The sequence below is a fragment of the Neomonachus schauinslandi genome, chromosome 14 (genome assembly GCF_002201575.2).
Source record: "Neomonachus schauinslandi chromosome 14, ASM220157v2, whole genome shotgun sequence".
Classification (NCBI taxonomy): Eukaryota; Metazoa; Chordata; class Mammalia; order Carnivora; family Phocidae; genus Neomonachus; species Neomonachus schauinslandi.
In genome coordinates, this window is record NC_058416.1 from 75,019,819 (window position 1) to 75,039,887 (window position 20,069).

The 20,069-nt window shown below is 49.0% G+C and overlaps 2 protein-coding genes across 2 annotated transcripts in view; both read left to right on the forward strand.

Annotated features, from left to right (window-relative positions):
* Window positions 1–514: 514 nt before the first annotated feature.
* Window positions 515–11,393, forward strand: UNG (uracil DNA glycosylase). Its single transcript, XM_021703591.1, has 7 exons — window positions 515–646; window positions 1,270–1,476; window positions 2,027–2,122; window positions 4,820–4,917; window positions 5,840–5,928; window positions 7,208–7,386; window positions 10,597–11,393. The coding sequence occupies exons 1-7, from the start codon at window positions 515–517 to the stop codon at window positions 10,735–10,737; spliced, it is 942 nt and encodes a 313-aa protein (XP_021559266.1). The 3' UTR covers window positions 10,738–11,393.
* The window catches only part of ACACB (acetyl-CoA carboxylase beta), a 135,396-nt gene continuing 120,189 nt past the window's right edge, over window positions 4,863–20,069 (forward strand). Inside the window, exon 1 of the mRNA XM_021703590.1 lies at window positions 4,863–4,917. The gene's annotated coding sequence lies outside the window, so the exon portion shown is untranslated. The remainder of the gene's footprint in view (window positions 4,918–20,069) is intronic.

Consider the following 20,069-nt stretch of genomic DNA (forward strand, 5'->3'; position numbering starts at 1 on the left):
TTCAAGACCTCAGTTAAAGTCTCCCTCAGACCTTACAGGTTAGGCAAAACGCAGGACCGCACTTGGCGCTAGTTTACTGCCAGTAAAATAGGTTGTGAAACTGGATGAGAGCAAAACAAATGGCTGTTTTAATGCTAATTTCCCTCCCACAACAACCCCTCGGGGCAGGTACTTTTTTCTCCTTTTCACCCGCGGTAGAGGTGGAGGGACGGGCGCCAAGGCAGGGGTGTGATGGCTGAGTACAATGAATGAAAGACTAAGCACAGGAGCTAACGCACCCAAGGAACCCGCCTACCACCTGAGGCTTCCAGCCCCACCTGGTCCCAGGGGCGTCCCCCGCAGCTCCTCTGGCACATGCGCACTAGGACCCCCGCCGACCCCCACCGCCCCCGACCCCCCGCCCATCCCCCGGGCGGAGCATGCGCGGGCCGTTTGGCGCCAATTTCGGACCGCCGCAGCTGGCGCATACCGCGGGTTCCCCGGGCAGCGCGCGTCCGCTCTCCTCGGCTCCGGGATGATCGGCCAGAAGACCCTCTACTCCTTCTTCTCCCCGAGCCCCGCCGGGAAGCGACGTGCCCGCAGTCCCGAGCCGGCCGACCCGGGGACCGGCGTGGCGGCGGTAGCTGAGGAGAGCGGGGATGCGGCGGTGAGGCGCGGCGGGGACAGGGCACCGGGGGCAAGGGACGGGGAGGAGGGCGACGGGCCCCGCTCGGCCGAGGGGTTGCAGGGACGCGCCACCGACTCGGTAAGCTGGGTCCCTGCGTTCAAAGCGGACTGCACGTGTTCAAAACAGCCTCTGCCGTTCCCTGTTGGCGGCCATTCTGAGGGGCCAGCCAATGGAGATGGACCTCGGGGCCCACGGCGCCAATCAGAGGACAGGGGGCCTCCCTGCTCGGCCCGCCGTCCAATCAGAGGGGAAGGGGGCGGGACTCACCCCGGGAGGTTTTTACCGCGAAAAGACCACGTGGGAACGCCGGGGGCGGGGCGCCAGGGACAGGGCCTCCCTTCCCGCCAACGCCACGGGAGACGTCGCGGGCTTTGCTCACCGCCCCTCTACCTGCTGCAACTTAGAATTCAAAACCCGGGGCAGCGGTTCCTTCCCGGACCCGACTCCCAGAGTCCGCTTTTGCTGCGACTTACCGCGTGGAGGCTGCAGCCCCGCGAATGGGCGTGCTCCGCAATGGGCCGTGGGGTTGGGGGCGGCAGCTGCTGGCGCCCGGGCGCGGCCCGCTGCAGCTCATGACCCGCCTATGCGGGGACCACTTGCAGGCCAGCCTCCCCAAGAAGGCCCGGGCCGGGCAGGAGGACCCCGGCACGCCGCCCTCCTCGCCGCTGAGCCCTGAGCAGTTGATCCGCATCCAGAAAAACAAGGCCGCCGCCCTGCTCAGACTCGCGGCGCGCAACGTGCCGGTGGGTTTCGGTGAGAGTTGGAAGAAGCCTCTCAGCGCGGAGTTCGGGAAACCGTATTTCATCAAGGTAAACCTGGAGGCTGCGGGCCCTTCGGTCCTGCTAGGATAGCTTGCGGAGAGTCCACGTTTGTAGGCTCCTGTATTCCCTCTCTTAAGTCCTTTTCCCGGTAAGAGTTAGGTAAAATAACAGCCACGGTGTTTGGCGTTCGTACGCTTTATTGAAGTTTTTAAAAGACTGTAAGATGGCATGGCTTTTTGTAAACCATTCAGCGGGTCTGCTCTCCAGGAAAGGGCGGCACAGTAAAACCGCAAACCAGACTGCTTGAAACCTGGTGCAGCCTTTACAAAAAGAGGGAGGGCCTGTCACCTAATAGGAAGTGAAAGCAGCGAGACCAATCAACGTAGACCCGGTCCAAACAAGGGGGCAGGGCACCGAAGCGGAGGGACATCTTTGGTGACCTGCAAGTCTAGTTTTTGTTTCTCGAGAGAATTTGGATGTAAAACGTGGCGGAGAGCCAGATAATGCTCCCGTTAGCTTCCACTGGAAGCTTCCTTACTGGATTCTTAACACTTGGCGGTGAGAATCTGATTTGAAATCTGATTTGTCTTTACGTCAGCTAATGGGATTTGTCGCGGAAGAAAGAAAACATTACACTGTTTATCCACCTCCACACCAAGTCTTCACGTGGACCCAGATGTGTGACATAAGACATGTAAGTACAGGTTGGTGGTGAGTTTTAGTAAAAAGAGGTATGGGAGTCAAATAGTATGTACTTGTTAGTTACCGACGCTGCAGGCAAGTGCCTGTCCATGGTGAAGTAATAAAATAATGAAATTGTGAAGTTTGGTTGGCTATGTTTTAGCCTGTTCGCTTTCTAACTTGAAGCATGTGCTGTCAGTGCAGCAAAAAAGAAAATATCTGTTCATAGACCCGTGTCTATATACTCTAGTTTTTTGTATTTTATTTAATCCCTGAAACCAACGGCATACCAACGTTAGGTCTTTTTGTGGTGATGTTGAGGAAACAGGCATGAAGCACTGAGGTCTTTTGCAACTGGTTAGTCCACCCCTCACCTTAACTTGCAGCTCCCTATTTCTACCTTTTATAGTTGATGCTTTCAAGCTCTTGACTCCTGGCCCAAACAGTTTTACTATCCTGTGAGCATTCCTTTGCACTGGTTCATTCTATATACCGGCTGCTGGTTGGTCTGGTCACTTCAGTCTCCTGCTCAGAAACTTGTTTATGGCTTTACACTCACTCTATGAACCGTAGAAGCTGAACATGAAAATAGCCAGTTAGACTTTCCGGCCTCCCTCCACCCCCAACTCTCCTCCTTCACAGCTGGATAGTGTGACAGTCTTCTGCCTGTTGAAAAGCCAACTAGATCTATCTACGGCACCTCCCTTGAGGTGTGTTGCCCACTACCTTTCTGATCTGGTTTTCCTGTCCAGTACATTTGGTTTCTGCTTATGCTGGAGATCTCATATTCTGTTCTTCTCCTTTTCCCTCCCTCATGTAAGACGAGGGCAGGAATCCTGTGATCCTGTGCTATGTCTGTTACACCAAATAGAAGTGAAATAGGTGAATGACCCTTGTGGATAAAGCTGCCACACTTAATACTTTGCAGACTTCACCATTTTTCACTTTGAAGCAAGAGCTTTGAATATAGCTCTTGGTTTTATAAAGTTAAAGAAACTTAAGTCCTTTTTTTTTTTTAATTTTTTTATTCTTATGTTAATCCCCATACATTACATCATTAGTTTTAGATGAAGTGTTCCATGATTCATTGTTTGTGCATAACACCCAGTGCTCCATGCAGAATGTGCCCTCCTCAATACCCATCACCAGGCTAACCCAGCCTCCCACCCCCCTCCCCTCTAGAACCCTCAGTTTGTTTTTCAGAGTCCATTGTCTCTCATGGTTCGTCTACCCCTCTGATTTCCCCCGCTTCATTCTTCCCCTCCCGCTACCTCCTTCTTCTTCTTCTTCTTCTTTGTTTTTTTCTTAACATATATTGCGTTATTTGTTTCAGAGGTACAGATCTGTGATTCAACAGTCTCACACAATTCGCAGCGCTCACCATAGCACATACCCTCGCCAGTGTCTATCACCCAGTCACCCCATCCCTCCCACCCCACCCCCCACTCCAGCAAGAAACTTAAGTCCTTTTAAATTCGGTACTAGTTTGTGCCTTGTTTGAGCTGTGGGTCCTGTTTTGAATACCAATTACCAGTGTCAACAGAGAGGAATAGGAGAGCATGAAAGTGCTGAGGATCAGATGGCCCAGCGAGGCCTCTTCACAGAGAAGCAGGTGGAAGGAAGGTTGGGGAGGTGGAGTGGCTCCTTCAAGGTCATCCCTTATCCAGCATGAGAACCCAAGAGCTGCCCTGCTGGGACAGGCTGCTTCATGAGGGAGAATCTCCTGCGTTCAGAGTGAGCATCAATGGTAGCAACAGGGAGGTCCACAAAAGGTTCCTGATGTCTGAAGGTTGGGTTTTGAAGAATATAGTATATGTTGGCTACGGGAGGATTCTGAGAAGGAAGAAGAGGTGGGCAGGCAGCAGATCAGAAGGACTAGCTGTATCTTAAAACCGCCCGTGACCTTGATCTCATTACTTTCATTGCATGTTGCCACCTTCTCCGTGGCCCTTTGACCTCATTCTCTTCTGGTTTCATCCCTCAGAGGATATGGGGGGAAGAGGCATCTTCCTATGTGGCTGGTAGGGAATTTGAGTAGCTTCAACTCATTGAAAAAGCAATTTGGTACATGTCTATGAAAATTTAAAATACACTTGTCCTTGGACCAGCACCTCCTATTTTGAGTCTGTTCCATGGAAATAAAAATAATAGGATGTAAAGATAATACATACTAGAGTGTTTATAGAATTGTTTTTTTGTGATGGAAAAAACTAGGAAATAAGCCAACTAGCTGTCAGTGACTGAGCACTCTGGGCATTGAAGGATGCCTAAAATGCATGATGTGAGAACCACAAAAATGTAGGGTCATGAGTACCATCACCCCAGTTATATAGGTAATTTTACAGGGTTGAATCAGGAAGGGGATAGGGATGAGTGGAGACAACGAGCCACTTTGTGTGTTTCTGGATGGTTGTACTTGGGCAAGGGCATATTTTTGTAATCTGAAAAATGAAGGAGGTGGACTTATTTTCACACACCTGCATCAGAGAAGGAGCAGGGCTGTGTAGCAGGTGATGGAGTGAAGGATAATTTGACAGTGGAAAGTAATGGGGCTCAGTCACCCACTGCCTTCTGGGGGTTCTTAGTTTGGGTCGGGGAGAAGGGGGCTGCCTTTCTCATCATCGTGGTCCTTTGTACAGGTTATCAGCCAGGTGTTTGTTTAACCTGCTCGTGCGACAGTATTTAATTTCTTGGCACCTGGTATTCACAGGTGAAGGTTGTCATCCTGGGACAGGATCCGTATCATGGACCCAACCAAGCCCATGGGCTCTGCTTTAGTGTTCAAAGACCCGTTCCACCGCCACCCAGGTACGATTGCTTGACAGATGGCTCGGGTCCAAGTGTGATTACTTTCAGATGTGTACTTGGCAGGTTCTAGGTACACTTGTTGGGGGGACGTTCAGTAGCCTTTGGAGCAAGATTTCTCTGTCTTGTTACTGTTGACATCAGGGGTTGGGTCTTTGTGCAGGAGAGGTTTTGTTCTGTGCACTCACTGTAGGATGCTGAGCAGCATGCCTGGCCTCACGCACTAGATGCCAACAACACTACCCCTGCCCCCAGAGAGCGCTAGTAAAATGGCAATGAAGAATGTCTTTAGACGGTGCCTGAAGTCGCCTAGGGGGCAAAATCACCCCTGGTTGAAAACCACGGCTTCATCACCCCTGGTTAAAAACCACGGCTTCGGGGAATTTTACAGACAACATATGTGAATATAACCAATACAGAAACATACCAAACCATAAATATTAGTTGAGAGGTGGTAACTCCTGGGCTGATGTACTTAAATCTTCCAAAGCGCGCTGTTCCTTAAATCTGAGCCTAAACCAAAATAAAGATCTTTGGCAAGGTTTCCTATCAGAAGGAATGACAGGGGCGCCTGGGTGGCTCAGTCGGTTAAGCGACTGCCTTCGGCTCGGGTCATGATCCTGGAGTCCCAGGATCGAGTCCCGCATCGGGCTCCCTGCTCAGCGGGGAGTCTGCTTCTCCCTCTGACCCTCCCCCCTCTCATGCTCTCTCTCTCTATCTCATTCTCTCTCTTAAATAAATAAATAAGATCTTTTAAAAAAAAAAAAAAGGAATGACGGTGCGTCCTCATAAATCTGCGAGGTTCTTGCCGCTCTCCCCTCCAAGGGCTGGTGGCGCAGGCTATGATCCTCAAGTATGTTGGGGGCTACTGAATTTTCAGAATTGTGCTCAAGATCCCGTTCTTTTTCTTCCGGTTTGTTTTCAGTTTGGAAAACATTTATAAAGAGCTGTCTACAGACATAGAGGGTTTCGTTCATCCTGGTCACGGAGATTTATCCGGGTGGGCCAAGCAAGGTGAGCCAACCACTCCTAGATGTGCTTTGGACGGATTTCAGCACACACTTCTCTTATGTCCTGCTGGCTTATGTTTAGCAAAGAACATGAAGAACTAGAGCACTCACATAAAATGGCTGCGTTTATAGAAATAAAAAAAAAAATGTATCCCCCTTTTTATCCTCTAGCCAATGTTTTCTTTCATGTTTTAATCATAATTCAAAAGAGAAAAATTTGTTTCTCAATATTATTTATTTTTAAGTTTATTTATCTTTAATATTTACACCCAACATGGGGCTTGAACTCACAACCCTGAGGTCGTGAGGTCAATAGTCACATGCTCCTCTGACTGATCCAGCGAGGGGCCCCTTGTTATTAATATTTTAAATTTACCTGCTAACTTTGACCATTTAGGAGATGGCCTCGCCTTTCTCATTTCAACACTAGGGCTGTGTTTTTTGTGTTTAATACCTATTTACAGGTGTGTCTTTCTCCCTTTCCTTCCTCCCTTCCTCCCTCCCTCCCTCCCTTCCTTTCTACAAATGAACTATAACCAGGATAAGAAAAGAATGTTGACTGTTTGGTTTCTTATGGTTGGATTTTTGTTTCAGTGAAATGTTTCGGTTTCCTTTTGTTATCTTCTAGGGTTACTTAATGTCACACGGGATATACATGTATATTTTTAAGATTTTACTTTGAGAGAGAGAGGATCTCAAGCAGACTCCCCACTGAGCACGGAGCCCGACATGGGGGCTCACTCTCCCAATTCCAAAATCATGACCTGGGCCGAAATCAAGAGTTGGGCGCTTAACCAACTGGGCCACCCAGGCGCCCCTTGGGATGTATTTTTAAAACAACTCTGATGGGGCGCCGGGGGGGCCCAGTCGTTAAGCGTCTGCCTTCGGCTCAGGTCATGATCTCAGGGTCCTGGGATCGAGCCCCGCATCAGGCTCCCTGCTCAGTGGGAAGCCTGCTTCTCCCTCTCCCACTCCCCCTGCTTGTGCTCTCTCTCGCTATCTCTCTCTGTCAAATGAATAAATAAACTCTAAAAATAAATAAAACAACTCTGATGACACATGTAAGGCCTAGTCATTGCTACAAACTCAGAAGATGATGAAATTGCAGAGGTGAAAGGACAGTGCTCTCTGATGTTGCCCAGAGGCACCCACCAGTCATGTTGGGATGCTCTCTCTCGAAGCTGATTTCAGAGGGCTGCACTGTGTGTGTGTCTTCCTCTCTGTCTCTCTCTCTCTTTTGACTCATTTGCCTCTTAACCTGTTTCTTTGGTGTGTGTCCATAGGTGTTCTCTTACTCAATGCTGTGCTCACGGTCCGGGCACATCAGGCTAATTCCCATAAGGAGAGAGGATGGGAGCAGTTTACTGATGCGGTCGTGTCCTGGCTAAATGAGAACTCCAGTGGCCTTGTCTTCTTGCTCTGGGGCTCTTATGCTCAGAAGAAAGGCAGTGCCATCAACAGGGTATGGTGGTTTTGTTTTTAAACATTTTATTTTTTTGTTTTTATATATTTTTTTATTAACATATAATGTATTATTTCTATCTGGGGTATAGGTCTGTGATTCATCAGTCTTACACAATTCACAGCGCTCACCATAGCACATACCCTCCCCAGTGTCCATCACCCAGCCACCCCATTCCTCCCACCCCCCTCTCCTCCAGCAACCCTCAGTTTGTTTCCTGACATTAAGAGTCTCATAGTTTGTCTCCCACTCTGGTATTGTCTTGTGTTTTTTAAACATTTTAAACCACTTTAGAAAATACTAAGAATCCCTGCGTGTGGTTCTGGAAAACCCATGGCACAAGGTGAAATTTATTTTCCCTAAAGCTTATAATGAGGGTCAGGTTTCCCATTGAAAATGAAGCAAAATTCAGACATAGGAATGATGAATTGTGTGTGAAGAAAGCAAAGGGCCAACTTCTGATTTAATAGTACTATAAGCATACACTTGCTACATACATAGAATGAGAACGGCCTCCACTCACTAGAACAGACGGTGCAGTAAGCGAGCAATAAGGCAAGGACCACACCCCCCACGTGCTCCTCTGCTCCTTCTGTGTCCTTACGGAAGTACCGACATGCCTGGTGCTGAGATGAAAAACCAGAAGCCATCCTTGAATCCTTTCCCTCATTCCCTTAAACCTACTCCGCCAGCAAATCCTGTCCCCTTACCTCCTGAGCACATCCCAGTCCTGCTGCTCACTGTTGACACTCCTCACACTGGAGTGAGCCACTGTCACTGTTGAGGCTGTGATAGACCAGGGCTGAGGGTTGGATGGAGGACAGCATGGTGGAGGAGAGAGGTGGGGGGCGGGGGGGAGGCAAGCATCCAAGGTGAGCCTTGATCCGGGCTGCTGGGAGACACAGGATTCAGAAGCGAGGGTCGGGGAGAAGTCAGCGAGTATGCAGTGCAGTGAGTGAAGTAAAAGGGTTCGGTGAGGTCACCTGACAGTAGCTTGTGTGACAGCAGGAGGTAGCTGGCCTGTCGGGAATGGCCAAGTGGACTGAATCCCCCACCCCGCATCTGGCATCACACCCAGCACTTTCCCTGCAGAATCTCGCTTAATGCCTCATAAAGTATTAGAGTGATAAAGTTGCGGTGAGTGGCGGGGCGGAGATCAGAGCCTGCTCACCTTGCTCACCTAAGGGGCCCGGTGGGGGTGTATTCGGGTTCCATGCTGGCAACCCGCTCCCAAGTCTGTCCACTTCTCCATTTTCTCTTAAATGGAATTGGTTTTCATCTTATTTAGTTTTTTTTTAAGGTGATTAAAAAAAATGAAATAGGATAGTAAGGTACGCAGCGAGAAGTTTCCCAGCCGAGTCCCCTCTGTTAAGTTGCTTTCCCTGCTCGGGTAGGCGCTAGCTTATAGTTTCTGATGTCGCCTTCCCAAGTCTTGATGTGAACAGCAGTGGAGTGTGAGAGTCAGGATGAGTCTAAAGTTCTGTGTGGATGAACAAGATGTTTTCAGGTGTTTTGAGGTAGAGAATAGTAGGAGTAAAATGTGGCACGAATGAACTAACTGCTAAGGTTGGAGCGTGGAGATAAGTAAGCGCTCCATGGGAGAGCTCTCCCATCTCTGTATGGTCTGCGTAGCTCCTACTCAGCGTGTGTGTAGTTTTTATTACTGAAGATGGTTTGGTTTGACAGGAAACAGTTGTGTAAGAGTAGCGTGATGATTAGAAGCCAGGTGCATTCCAGCTGGGTAGCTTTCCCCGAGCACTAGGTCTGTGTATTCCGCTGCCTCCTTACCCGTGACCTCTCAGCACACCAGATACCACGCTTTCCAAGGTAGGTTCTCCTTTGCTCATCCAGCCTTGCCACACTGGCTCCTGTGGATCCCCCGGGAAAGAGAGTACCACCACGTGCTTGTCCAGCCAGAAATCGGATAGCATTTGTGATCCCTTCCTCCCTCCTTTCCCCGCTTTCCCTTCTCCATCTCTGCTCCCCACTCTTCTCCCCTCCCCGCCCCATACCCTGTCAGGGCATTCCTTCGTAGCCTTCCCCTGCTCTCAGACTCCTCCTCACCTGGCCGCCTTGGCCTTGGTTCAGGCCATCACCTGATCCTGCTGGAGTGTCGGGTGTGGTCCGCCTGAAAGGCCCTGCCTTGGGCTGGCGGGCTGGGGTCTGGAGCTGCCTCTCGGCCACAGCTCCCCTTTTCCTCTCTCCGCTCCAGGCTGACTGGAGCACCTCGACCTCTTCTTGCCTCCCCTTTCTCTGCCTGCCTTTGAACATCCTGCCTCCCCTTTCCAGAGGCTGACTCACTCATCCTTCAAAGCCCAGCACGGCTCACATTTTCAGGAGCCCGAACTGCATGGCAGGTGGCATGCTAGTAAGCACTCAACCTGTGTCACCTCTCAGACCCTCCCAGTACACACGGGCATTGTTGGTTGCCGCACAGGATCTCCGTAAGCTAGGCACTGTTGGATCCCCTTCACGGCCGCAGGAGGATGTGCGGCCTGGATTCATTGACTTCTCTAGGGCAGAGTCAGAACGGACCCAGGCCACCTGGATCCAGGCTCCGGGTTCTGCACCACACTGGGCTGCCCTCCTGTAGTTATGGCCCCTCCTGGACTGAGCTCTTTGAAGACAGGGATGCTGTGAAAACAATTAGTTGGGAGGTGGTTTTTATTTAAATACAGAAAAGAAGAAAACAAACGTGGTCCAGAGTCTTCCTGCTCTGGAAAGTACGGCTGACATTTAAAAGATCAAAGTGTTCTGTTTTTGTAGACCATTCAGGTAACACAGAAAAGTGCAAAACCGAAAGTAAATGCCTTCCACTATTTCTTTACCTTACGGAACTACCATAAATAGTGTTTTGGGTCTTTTTCCAGAAAAACTTAGGCAATTACATTTTTTTCTTCCACTTGATATATTTAGGTTTTCCCTTATCAGCATATGTAGCTCAGCCTTATTCTTCTAGTAGCCTTGTGGTGTTCCATTGTAAGAAGTTCAGAAAACTATTTTTAGCCAGTTGTGTAACCCTGGATTTAGATGAAGCTTTACCTGGTACAAGCCATGCTGCCGCAAACCCCCTTCCACCTGCGTCTTCGTATATGTACACACATCGTGGGGCCCTTCAGCAACTGCATTCTTAGCAGTGAGATTACGGGGTCATAAGATCCGGGCACGCGGCCAAACGTGCCGCCCGTGACTCCTCTCCCTCTCTTTCAGAAACGCCACCACGTGCTGCAGACAGCGCACCCCTCCCCGTTGTCCGTGTACAGAGGGTTCTTTGGATGTAGACACTTCTCTAAAACCAATGAGCTGCTGCGGAAGTCTGGCAAGGAGCCCATCAACTGGAAGGATCTGTGACCCTGAACTGGAGGGCTGTCCTGGGCAGTTTTCTAGAGGCTGCTATTGAAATATTTGCCAGGAGCGGCAGCTTGACCCAGACAGAAGCAGCAAAGGCTCTACCCTGGCTGGGACCATATGGCTGTCTTTGCAACACGGCTTCGGCCTAAAACCTAACGTCACAGTATCTGGGAGAGGGTGGGAGGTCAAATACAGAGACTTCTTTTGTCTGTCACCTTTATGGTAAAAGGGGACAGGGGACAGAAGCACCTCTTGGTACAGTGGGCTGTTACTTGTTTTTACCTGGCAGGTTAGACTTTAGGTTGTAAGGTGTCCCGTGTGTTTAGTGCCCCACCCCCGTGCCCCACCTGGCATTCCAGTTCTTGGCCAAGTACACTTTTCCCTCGATCCTTTCCCAAGCCCTCAGGCCCCTCCTTGAAGGAGGCAGGAGGACAGTTTGCAAGTGCCCAGAAGTTTAGGGATGAAAATTTCTGAGGCCTAATCCTCTGTGTGAGCCTTCACAGACAGGCAGAGGGAAGTGAGCTGGGGCTTGTTTTCACAGTTAATCCTCTGCGTGTTCCTAGGAATGAACAGGGGAAGTTGAACTGGAAGAAAAAAAAGGGGGAATTTTTAAATTTTTTTTTTTAAGCGAGGAACTGCTTTTCTCCTAGGTGCATCCTGAGTTGGGGTTTTTAAGGCAGCATAGACTGCCAAAGGCTGTTTTTTATGGACTGAAATCACGTGGGGATTTTTTTTTTCCTGCAACACTGGTGAATTTTGCTGTTTATAAAATACTTAGGCAGATGTATATATATGTATTTTGTAATCTTTTGTTCGGGAGACTGTCTTTGTTAGGTCTGCACCTTCATCCTTGATCCTGTTAGAGATGCTGTTGATGGGTTAGCCGGGGAAAGAGTTAACCCCGAGTTTGGAAATAAAAGATTGTTGGACCCCATGCCCTTAACGCCTGCTGCCTCTGTGCCCCGGGGCGCCTGCGGACGTCCTTGGGCGGCCCTTGGGCCCGGGCAGCTGGTGGTGGCCATGGCAACCATTGTGGGCCGGAAGGGCCACCCCCGCGCCGCCCCTCCTCTTTCCTCCCGCCCCGCTCCTCGGATGGAGCCGCCCACCCCTCCAGAGGCCGGGTAATCCCTGGGCGGGTTCCTGGGAGGGGCGCGAGGAGGACAGCAGCCCGAGGTCTGCAAGCTGACTCGCCCCGAGGGCCATGGCGGGGGCTGGACGCGGCCAGGGACCAATGAGCTCTGAAGGGGCCCTTTGGGGCTGGAATAAAGCATTTCTCCGGGGATCATGGCTGTGTGTTCTGCCAAGCCCCGGACAGTGCAAGGGGAGCTTCCCCGCCCCCACTCTGCTAGTGTTTTCCAGACCCTTCCCTGGGACTCGGGACTGGAGGTGTGAGGCCAGGGCACAGGGAAGACGCCCTGATGGCCCACTGACCTGCTGGCACTTGCGGGGTGGACGATCACGATCAAAGCTTGGACTCCCGTGGTGTGTGATGGAAGCCAAAAGTAAGGGAAGGGCCTGATTAACAACGTGCTGGTATTTCAGTGGGCGAGAGAAAAAAAAATGCATCCAATGAGAAAGACGACCTCATTTCTTGTTGGGGGTAGAAATTTGAAAACCTTTTGCTGGAGAACATTGCTTCCCATGCAGGCCTTCGTTTTCTTGACATCTGGGAAGGATGTCAAGTAGAGTGGTTCTCGTGGGCAGGATCACTGCAGAGCCTAAAATATTATATAGACCCTTTATGTAGAAAAAGTGGAGTATTGTGCGCACTGTGCCATCAGCAAGCAGGCTTTCACAGAAGGTACAAGACAAGAGTGCCTTCTCAATTTGCCCTCTGGTAACTGTGGGGGCCTCCCTTAGACATTACAGTGGACTCCCTGACCCAAGGGAGAAAGGAAGGAATCCTGTTGCTACATCAGTTAGCTTTTAATAAAGGCTTCTCTCCCAAGGCAGTGCTGCGAGTAGGGAAGAAGCTCCAAGCCCTGTGTTACCATAAATCATTCATAAAGTGAACTGATATGCTTTTTCTTTCTTTTTTAGATTTTATTTATTTATGTGACAGACACACAGAGAGAGAGAGAACACAAGTAGGGGGAGTAGGAGAGGGAGAAGCAGGCTTCCCGCTGAGCAAGGAGCCCGGTGCGGGGCTCGATCCCAGGACCCTGGGATCATGACCTGAGCCGAAGGCAGACGCTTAACGACTGAGCCAGCCACCCATGCGCTCCTGCTTTTTCTTTTTTAATACAATGACACATCTAGTGATGCTTTGAACAGAACACAGAGCTGTATGTGAAGTGGTTTATGACACCACCCCTCCCCAAAAAGAAATGCAAATTTAATCACTTGCTTTTAAGAAACAAGGCTCATTTTGATGAACTTTTAGCTACGCAGTTGTGGGTTTTCCTCCACGCTTTTGGATGTGCTATGATCACAGCACTAGATTTGCAAAAATGATTAAAAGGCAATCTTGGCCTTTTAGGATGGGGGTCAGCACACTTTTTCTACATAAAGGGTCTATATAATATTTTAGGCTCTGCAGTCATCCTGCCCACGAGAACCACTCTACTTCTCCTTGTAGAGACAGTAGCCACATGCAAAATGTAAATGAGCAGGTGCAGCTGCCTTCCAATAAAACTAGGGACACTGAAATTAAAATTGAATATTATTTGCGCGTGTCGGGAAATCTTTGGTTTCCTGCCCCCCACCTCCCCAGTGCTGCATGGCCCATTGTGGGAGCACGTGAGAAGCCCACCCAGGATGTCTCCCTTCTCAGGCAAGGAAAAGAGCATCTGCTGAGGGCTTTTGGAAAACAAGGAAGTCAGTTACTGCAAAATGTCCTGCGAACCCCAAGTTATAAAATAATCGTGCGGACGTCACCATGAACTGAGTCCAGCAGGGCAAAGTCGGAGAATGGGAGTTTGTTTGTTTTTTAGACTTTAGCATGTTGTTAGTATGCTCCCATTATTACAGAATACATTCTGTCCCTCTTAAAATGTACTCTTTGCTTTGGTTTGCACCTAGAATAAAAAGCCTTAGAGTTTGGGACTGGAGAAGCAAACTTTATGAGGCATATGTGTGTGGGTGTGGCTTTTCATCCTTGTCGATCCTTCGAGACCTACAAGGAAAAACAGGTGGGACACTCTGGGCTACCTCGGAGAGTCCTGGCTTGTTGACTGGTGGCGAGCCAAACTGAGAAGAGTCTGGAACTTGGGTGGCCTCTCTTCCTCCTTGGAGTCCTAACACACTTTGAATCTGGGTTTCACAACCTCAGGTCACCTTGTTGATGATCTTGGTTGGAATCTGTTTTTAAATTTTTGAAGTATGTTTGGAAATGCAAATGTTGGTGAGTGGGGCAGACCAAGAGATCAATACTTGGCATTCTTTGCTACTCAGTTGTGGATTCCCTGAGCCCGGTCCCTCCCAGCTAGTGGCATTTGCAGTGGTGGGGGATCCAGAGGCTTTAAACAAGCCCTTAGTATGCCTTAAGCCTCACCACAGATGCTCACCTGGGTGAGGCAGGCAGGCCAGGTCCGAGGATCCAGAGGGTCCAGCCACGAGAGTCCTTGGCTTTCATGCAAGGTGGAAATCAAACGCAAGCCAGCGGGAAGTGAGCAGAGTTTATGGAAGACAACAGATACAGACACGGGAAGACTCGGAAAGGAACCGGAGCATGAGTCTCGTTTTTGCCTGGGGTCTGGGGTTTTTACTGACTGATTATGGTCTCGGGCACGTGTCATCCCAGGCAGCTAGGAACTGGTGAGAACAAGGACCGGGTCCAAGTGTCCATTCTAAGGCACTTATTCCCTGGAACCCCGGAACCAGTGGGTCTTGGAGTGAGGCTCTCTAGCGCCAGTGGTCTGGAATATGCATGTGATGGCTTTGTCCGATCCTTCCTGAGATACTCTCTTTTGTGCTGGAAGACTCCAAAGCTAACCATTAACTCCTTGTCCCTTGTGAGGGGGACATATATTAAGGCACATGTAGGGCAGGGGTGCAGGTCCTAGCAAGAATAAAAGCAGGAAAAGACGTAAGGAAAGAAAAAGCCAGCTTTTTCTTTCATGGGGTCCCTTCGGTTTCCCAGTCTCATGGGGAAAATAAAAAATATCAATGCCAGGCTCACTCCCAGAAAGTGATTGAATTGGTCCTCAGGGAGAAGCGGAGATATCAGTATTTTTACACAGTGTCCAGTTTATAGCAGGACCAGCAACCTCTTTCTAGAGGCCCTGTTTTCCTTACGCCATGTGGTCGCTTAATTTTTTTCTTTTTGGTGATAATGATACTTAGGACTTTCTGAATCTGAGATGTATTTGAAGAAATCTATTTCTCTATGACTGTTGTTGTGTTTGGTGGGAAAAGTTTATGAACGTACTCACTGGTCTCAAGCCTATCATTCGGCTTCTAAAAAATACCTATGACCGTAAAAAGAGAGTGTCAAGGGATCGCGGAGCTACCAGAATGAGTTTGTGCGTGCGTGCGTGCGTGTGTGTGTGTGTGTGTGTGTAGGGGGAGCTGAGAGTGTTTGTAGTCTTTTGGAAAGTACGAGTTTCATTAGGAAGCCATTCGAAGCACCTGTTACGAGCAAGCCACTATGCCAGAAGCTTGGCGTATGTCGTTTTATTTCCTTTTTCCCAACCACGTGGTGAAATAGCTGCATGAGAAAACAGACTCAGTCATTTGCCCAGAGCCACAGGTAAGGGAGTCAGGACTCGAACCCGCGTGAGCCTGGTTTCAAAGCCCAGTTGTCTTGCCACTACTTACACTCTACCCAGATCATTGTTATCTATCGATGTTCTCAGGGGGGATTTCTGAATGGAGTTTATACAGATTTCCTTAAGTCACGGATAGCTCTCCCAGGAAAAACAGGACACGTCTGTAGGTGAAAATGTGCCCCATTGAGAGGACTGTGCGAGCTACTCCTGAGGGACCGACGTTTGGATGAGTCACCGAAGCCCCAGCCTTGGGGCTGCGGATCAGGGAAGAGGCAAGGTTTGCGGGCCGCGCACAAGACCTCCGCTCCCATCAAACGGATGATTTCATCCTCCCCTCCCATAAAGCGTGCGTGGTGCTCTCCCCGCTTACAGCCGACAGAATGAAGGCCTCAAGAGCAGGCCCGAAGTGCGTTTCCTGCTTACAGGTCCAGCGGAGAAGATCCTGAGTCCAGGGTGCTGACTTTTCCTTTCTGGAAAACAAGCCCACGGAGGAAGTGGTTCTAGCTGCACCTGCCGCCATTTAAACCGCTTTGCTCAGTTCAGGCTCTTGCGGGGTTTTTCCACTTGCTCTTCAGCAAGGCACATCCTGGGTTGACTGAGATCGGGGCCACCGAGCTGCCGTCCCCCCTTTTGTCAGAGCACAGCGCCCTTTTGTGTGGCTTCTGCTCTCCCTGCTCTGGGTTGGACCCGGAGGTGACCTTGGTCCCACATGCGTCCCGCCCTCCCCGCGGCACAGAAGGCTGGCAGCGCGGGCTGGGTGCCAGTGAGAACCAGCCGAACCGGCATGGAAGTGGACTAATTTGGGGTTGTTTGTGGGTTTTTTCCTCTCCCTAAGGCACAAGAAATAGGACACATTTTATTGAGCGGCGTTTTCATTCAGAAGGTTTTACGAAATCTTTTCCGGGGCGGGGTGGCGGGGGTTGTGCGGAGAGAAGCCAGGTGATCCTTGGATGACAGTTGCATCAACCCTTGGGAGCTTTTCCCGGCGGGCTTGGTCTAGAAGCCATTTCTCAAATACCCAACAACCGCGTGCAATCAATTTTCTGCATGTCCTAGGAAGGCCAGAATGACCTGGTCCATATCGCAGACGACGACGTGGACTTTAGATGCCCCCTGGCTTAGATATCGAAGAATTGTGAAAGACAGCAAAGGTCTGGGGTTGAAAGGTGGCAAGCAGCGCTGTCCTGCCCTGCAGGGCCGCCCCAGGGGGCGGGGGGTGCGGGATCCTGTTCCAGGCTGCCTGGGCTGGGACTGCGCCAGTGCCTTGAAGGTTAAGTGCTCCAGGGATATTTTTAAACGGCAGGGATCAGTTAATCTAAAAGTGACGCTCACACTCCCTGGCCACGAGGAGCAGCTCGCCAGCTTAGAGTCAGGCCCACCGCAAACAAGGAACCCGGAAAGCACAATTGAGACCCGGGAAAAGGAAAGGTGGAGGGACAGGTGGTAAGTGAGCTTACCCCTCCCTGGAGTCCCTGCCTGGAGAGCCGGCGTCCGTGTAGACGGGGGAGGGAGGGGGCTATCCTGCCCGGGGAGAGCAGCCCCTGCACAGAAGGGGGCAGGCGGGCCTTCCAGGGGAATGAGAATTCCTGTTCCGTTTGCGGGGAGCTGATCGGAGGGCTGGAAGTGGAACCTAAATGAAGGAGAAGGGCTTCTCCTTGCTTCTGTAAATGGTTATGTTGCTGGGAATCTCTGTGCAGGCTCTTGTCATCGGTTCCACAAACCGAAACAGTAGGGTTAGGTTTTAGGTTTACTGAAAAGGCAGTTGTGTTAATTTTTTTTTTTTTTTTTTTAAGATTTTATTTAAGAGAGAGAGAGCACAAGCAGGGGGAGAGGGAGAGGGAAAAGCAGGCTTCCCGCTGAGCAGGGAGCCAATGATGTGGGGCTCGATCCCAGGACCTGGAGATCATGACCTGAGCAGAAGGCAGACACTTAACTGACGGAGCCACCCAGGCGCCCCAAGTCTTCTGTCGTAAGGATAACTATTCTGTTTCTTAAAGATGTCCAATCTCTCAAACTGTTATGCATTTTTTTTTTTTTTAAAGCAGACTCTAGGGGCACCTGGGTGGCTCAGTTGCTCGGCTGAGATCATGATCTGAGGATCGTGAGATCGAGCCCTGCATTGGGCTCTGCACTCAGTGGGGAGTTGGCTTGAGATTCTCTCTCTTTCTCCCCCTCCTGCTCGCTCGCTCTCTCTGTCGCAAATAAATAAATCTTAAAAACAATAAATAAAAGCAGACTCTAAGAGTAAAGCATTTATAGTGGCCCTGTATCACTAGAAAGACATTTCATTTTTCTGAAGTGCACTACGAAGTAAAAGTCAAGTAGCATGGAGTAAAACAGGTCTCCTTGTACTATTCTTCTACCTGTCCCTCCCCCTCCTGCTGTGTACAGTTTGGTATAAGACTTCCCAGACCTTGGGGGCACCTGGGTGGCTCAGTCAGTTAAGCATCTGACTCTTGGTTTCGGCTCAGGTCATGAATTCAGGGACGTGAGATGGAGGCCCAAGTCAGGCTCTGAGCTCGGTGTGGAGCCTGTTTGGAATTCTCCCTCTCTTGCTGCCCCTCCGCCCCCCACTCTCTATTTCTAAAAACAAAACAAACTTCCCAGACCTGGTTTCTCAAAGACCTATTCTGTGCCTTCACCTGGTACACAACTATCTCTCACGATGATCATTATTATTATTTATTATTTTAACATCAGTGGGCTTCCATGTAAGTTGGGTGACCGACCATCTACAGTGGCCCAGGACTGAGAACTGAGGGGGACCTCCTGGGAAGCCAGTCTTTCCATTTAAAAACTGCAAGGTAGAGACATTGTTTTATAAACTTGTTTTTTTTTTTTTCCTTCGAAACAGTGTCTTGGGATATATCTAGAAGATGTGATTTCTTCACTGACTTCTCCGAGTTTTAAATGGAAAGACTCCAGCCGATCCTCAGTCATGTGATTGGAGGTACAAACATCCTCAGTTTATGAATTTATTTGAGCAGCTCTAGGAAGGCATTTTATGTTTATGCAAAGGAGGTTTTTAAAACATTTTTTTAGAAAGATTTTATTTATTTATTTGGGAGAGAGAGAGCAGCAGAGGGGTGAAGGGCAGAGGGAGAAGCAGACTCTCCGCTGAGCAGGGAGCCCGATGTGGGGCTCGATCCCAGGACCCTGGGATCATGACCTGAGCTGAAGGCAGACACTTAACTAACTGCGCCACCCAGGCACCCTAAGACATTTTTTTTTATTTTGACTCAGTTGACAGACAATGTTACATTAGTTTCAGGTGTGTACCTAGTGGTTCAACTTCTCTGTATGTTATGCTGTGCTCACAAGCGTAGCCACTGTCTGTCACCGTACATCGCTCTCGCAGTATCATTAACTCTATTCTCTAGGCTGTGCTTTTATTCCCAAGACTTCTTCATTCCTTTACAGAGCCTTTCCCTTCTCCCATTTTGCCCATCCCCCCCCCCCCCCCCTTCTGGAAACCATCAGCTTGTTTTCTGTATTTATTGATCTGATTCGTCTTTTTATTTATTCATTTTTTTTGGATTCCACTTATGAGTGAAATCATATGGTATTTGTCTTTCTCAGTCTTATTTCACTTAGCATGATACCCCCTGACTCCATCCATGTTGTTGCAAATGGCAAGATTTCATTCTTTTCTTTATGGCTGGGTAATATTCCACTGTATCTATCTATAGATATTTATTTACAAATATATATATATATATGTACACCACATCTTCGTTATCCATTTGTCTATTGATGGACACTTGGGCTGCTTCCTTATCTGGGCTATTGTAGATAATGCTGCAGTAAACATCGGGATGCATATATCTTTTCAAATTAGTGTTTTCGTTTTCCTTGGGTAAATACTTAGTAGTGCGATTACTGGATCATATGGTAATTCCATTTTTAAATTTTTTGAGGAACCTCCATCCTGTTTTCCAGAGTGGCTGCCCCAGTTTGCATTCCCACCAACAGGGCAGGAGGGTTCCCCTTTCTCCACATCCTTGCCGACACCTGTTATTTCTTTTCTTTTTGATTTTAGCCATTCTGACAGGTGTGAGGTGGTATCTCATGGTGGTTTTCATTTGTATTTCCCTGATGATGAGCGATGTTGAGCATCTTTTCGTGTGTCTGTTGGCCATCTGTGTGTCTTATTTGGAAAAATGTCTGTTCAGGTCCTCTGCCCGTTTTTTAAATCAGATTTTTTTTTTTTTTGGTGTTAAGTTGTGTAAGTTCTTTATATATTTTGGATATTAACCGTTATCAGATTTATCATTTGCAAATATCTTCTCCCATTCAATAAGTTGCCTTTTTGTTTTTTTGATAGTTTCCTGTGCTGTACAAAAGGTTTTCATTTTGATGTGGTCCCAATAGTTTATTTTATGCAAAGGAGTTTTTGGTTTTTTTGGTTTTGTTTTTGTTTTTTGCTTCTGCTCAGGTGCTATGTAAGCTCTGTTTTATCACCTTTATATATGAGACATAAATTAGAGTATTATATGAGATACTTGATCTTTAGGGGGCAATAGACATTTCAAGCTTTTCAAGTGGAGACTCCCTCAAAGTCTTATCCCTGTAGAAACTTTGTGATACCTTATTCTAAAGTTTCCTCTGAATTTTGACTCAAAG

What these genes read in the sequence shown, in the direction of transcription:
- UNG (XM_021703591.1), top strand. Translation starts at nt 515, where the DNA reads ATGATCGGCCAGAAGACCCTCTACTCCTTCTTCTCCCCGAGCCCCGCC. An exon ending in GGAAACCGTATTTCATCAAG is followed by an intron (nt 1,477 to 2,026) that starts GTAAACCTGGAG and finishes TCTTTACGTCAG; the next exon opens with CTAATGGGATTTGTCGCGGA. An exon ending in AGATGTGTGACATAAGACAT is followed by an intron (nt 2,123 to 4,819) that starts GTAAGTACAGGT and finishes TGGTATTCACAG; the next exon opens with GTGAAGGTTGTCATCCTGGG.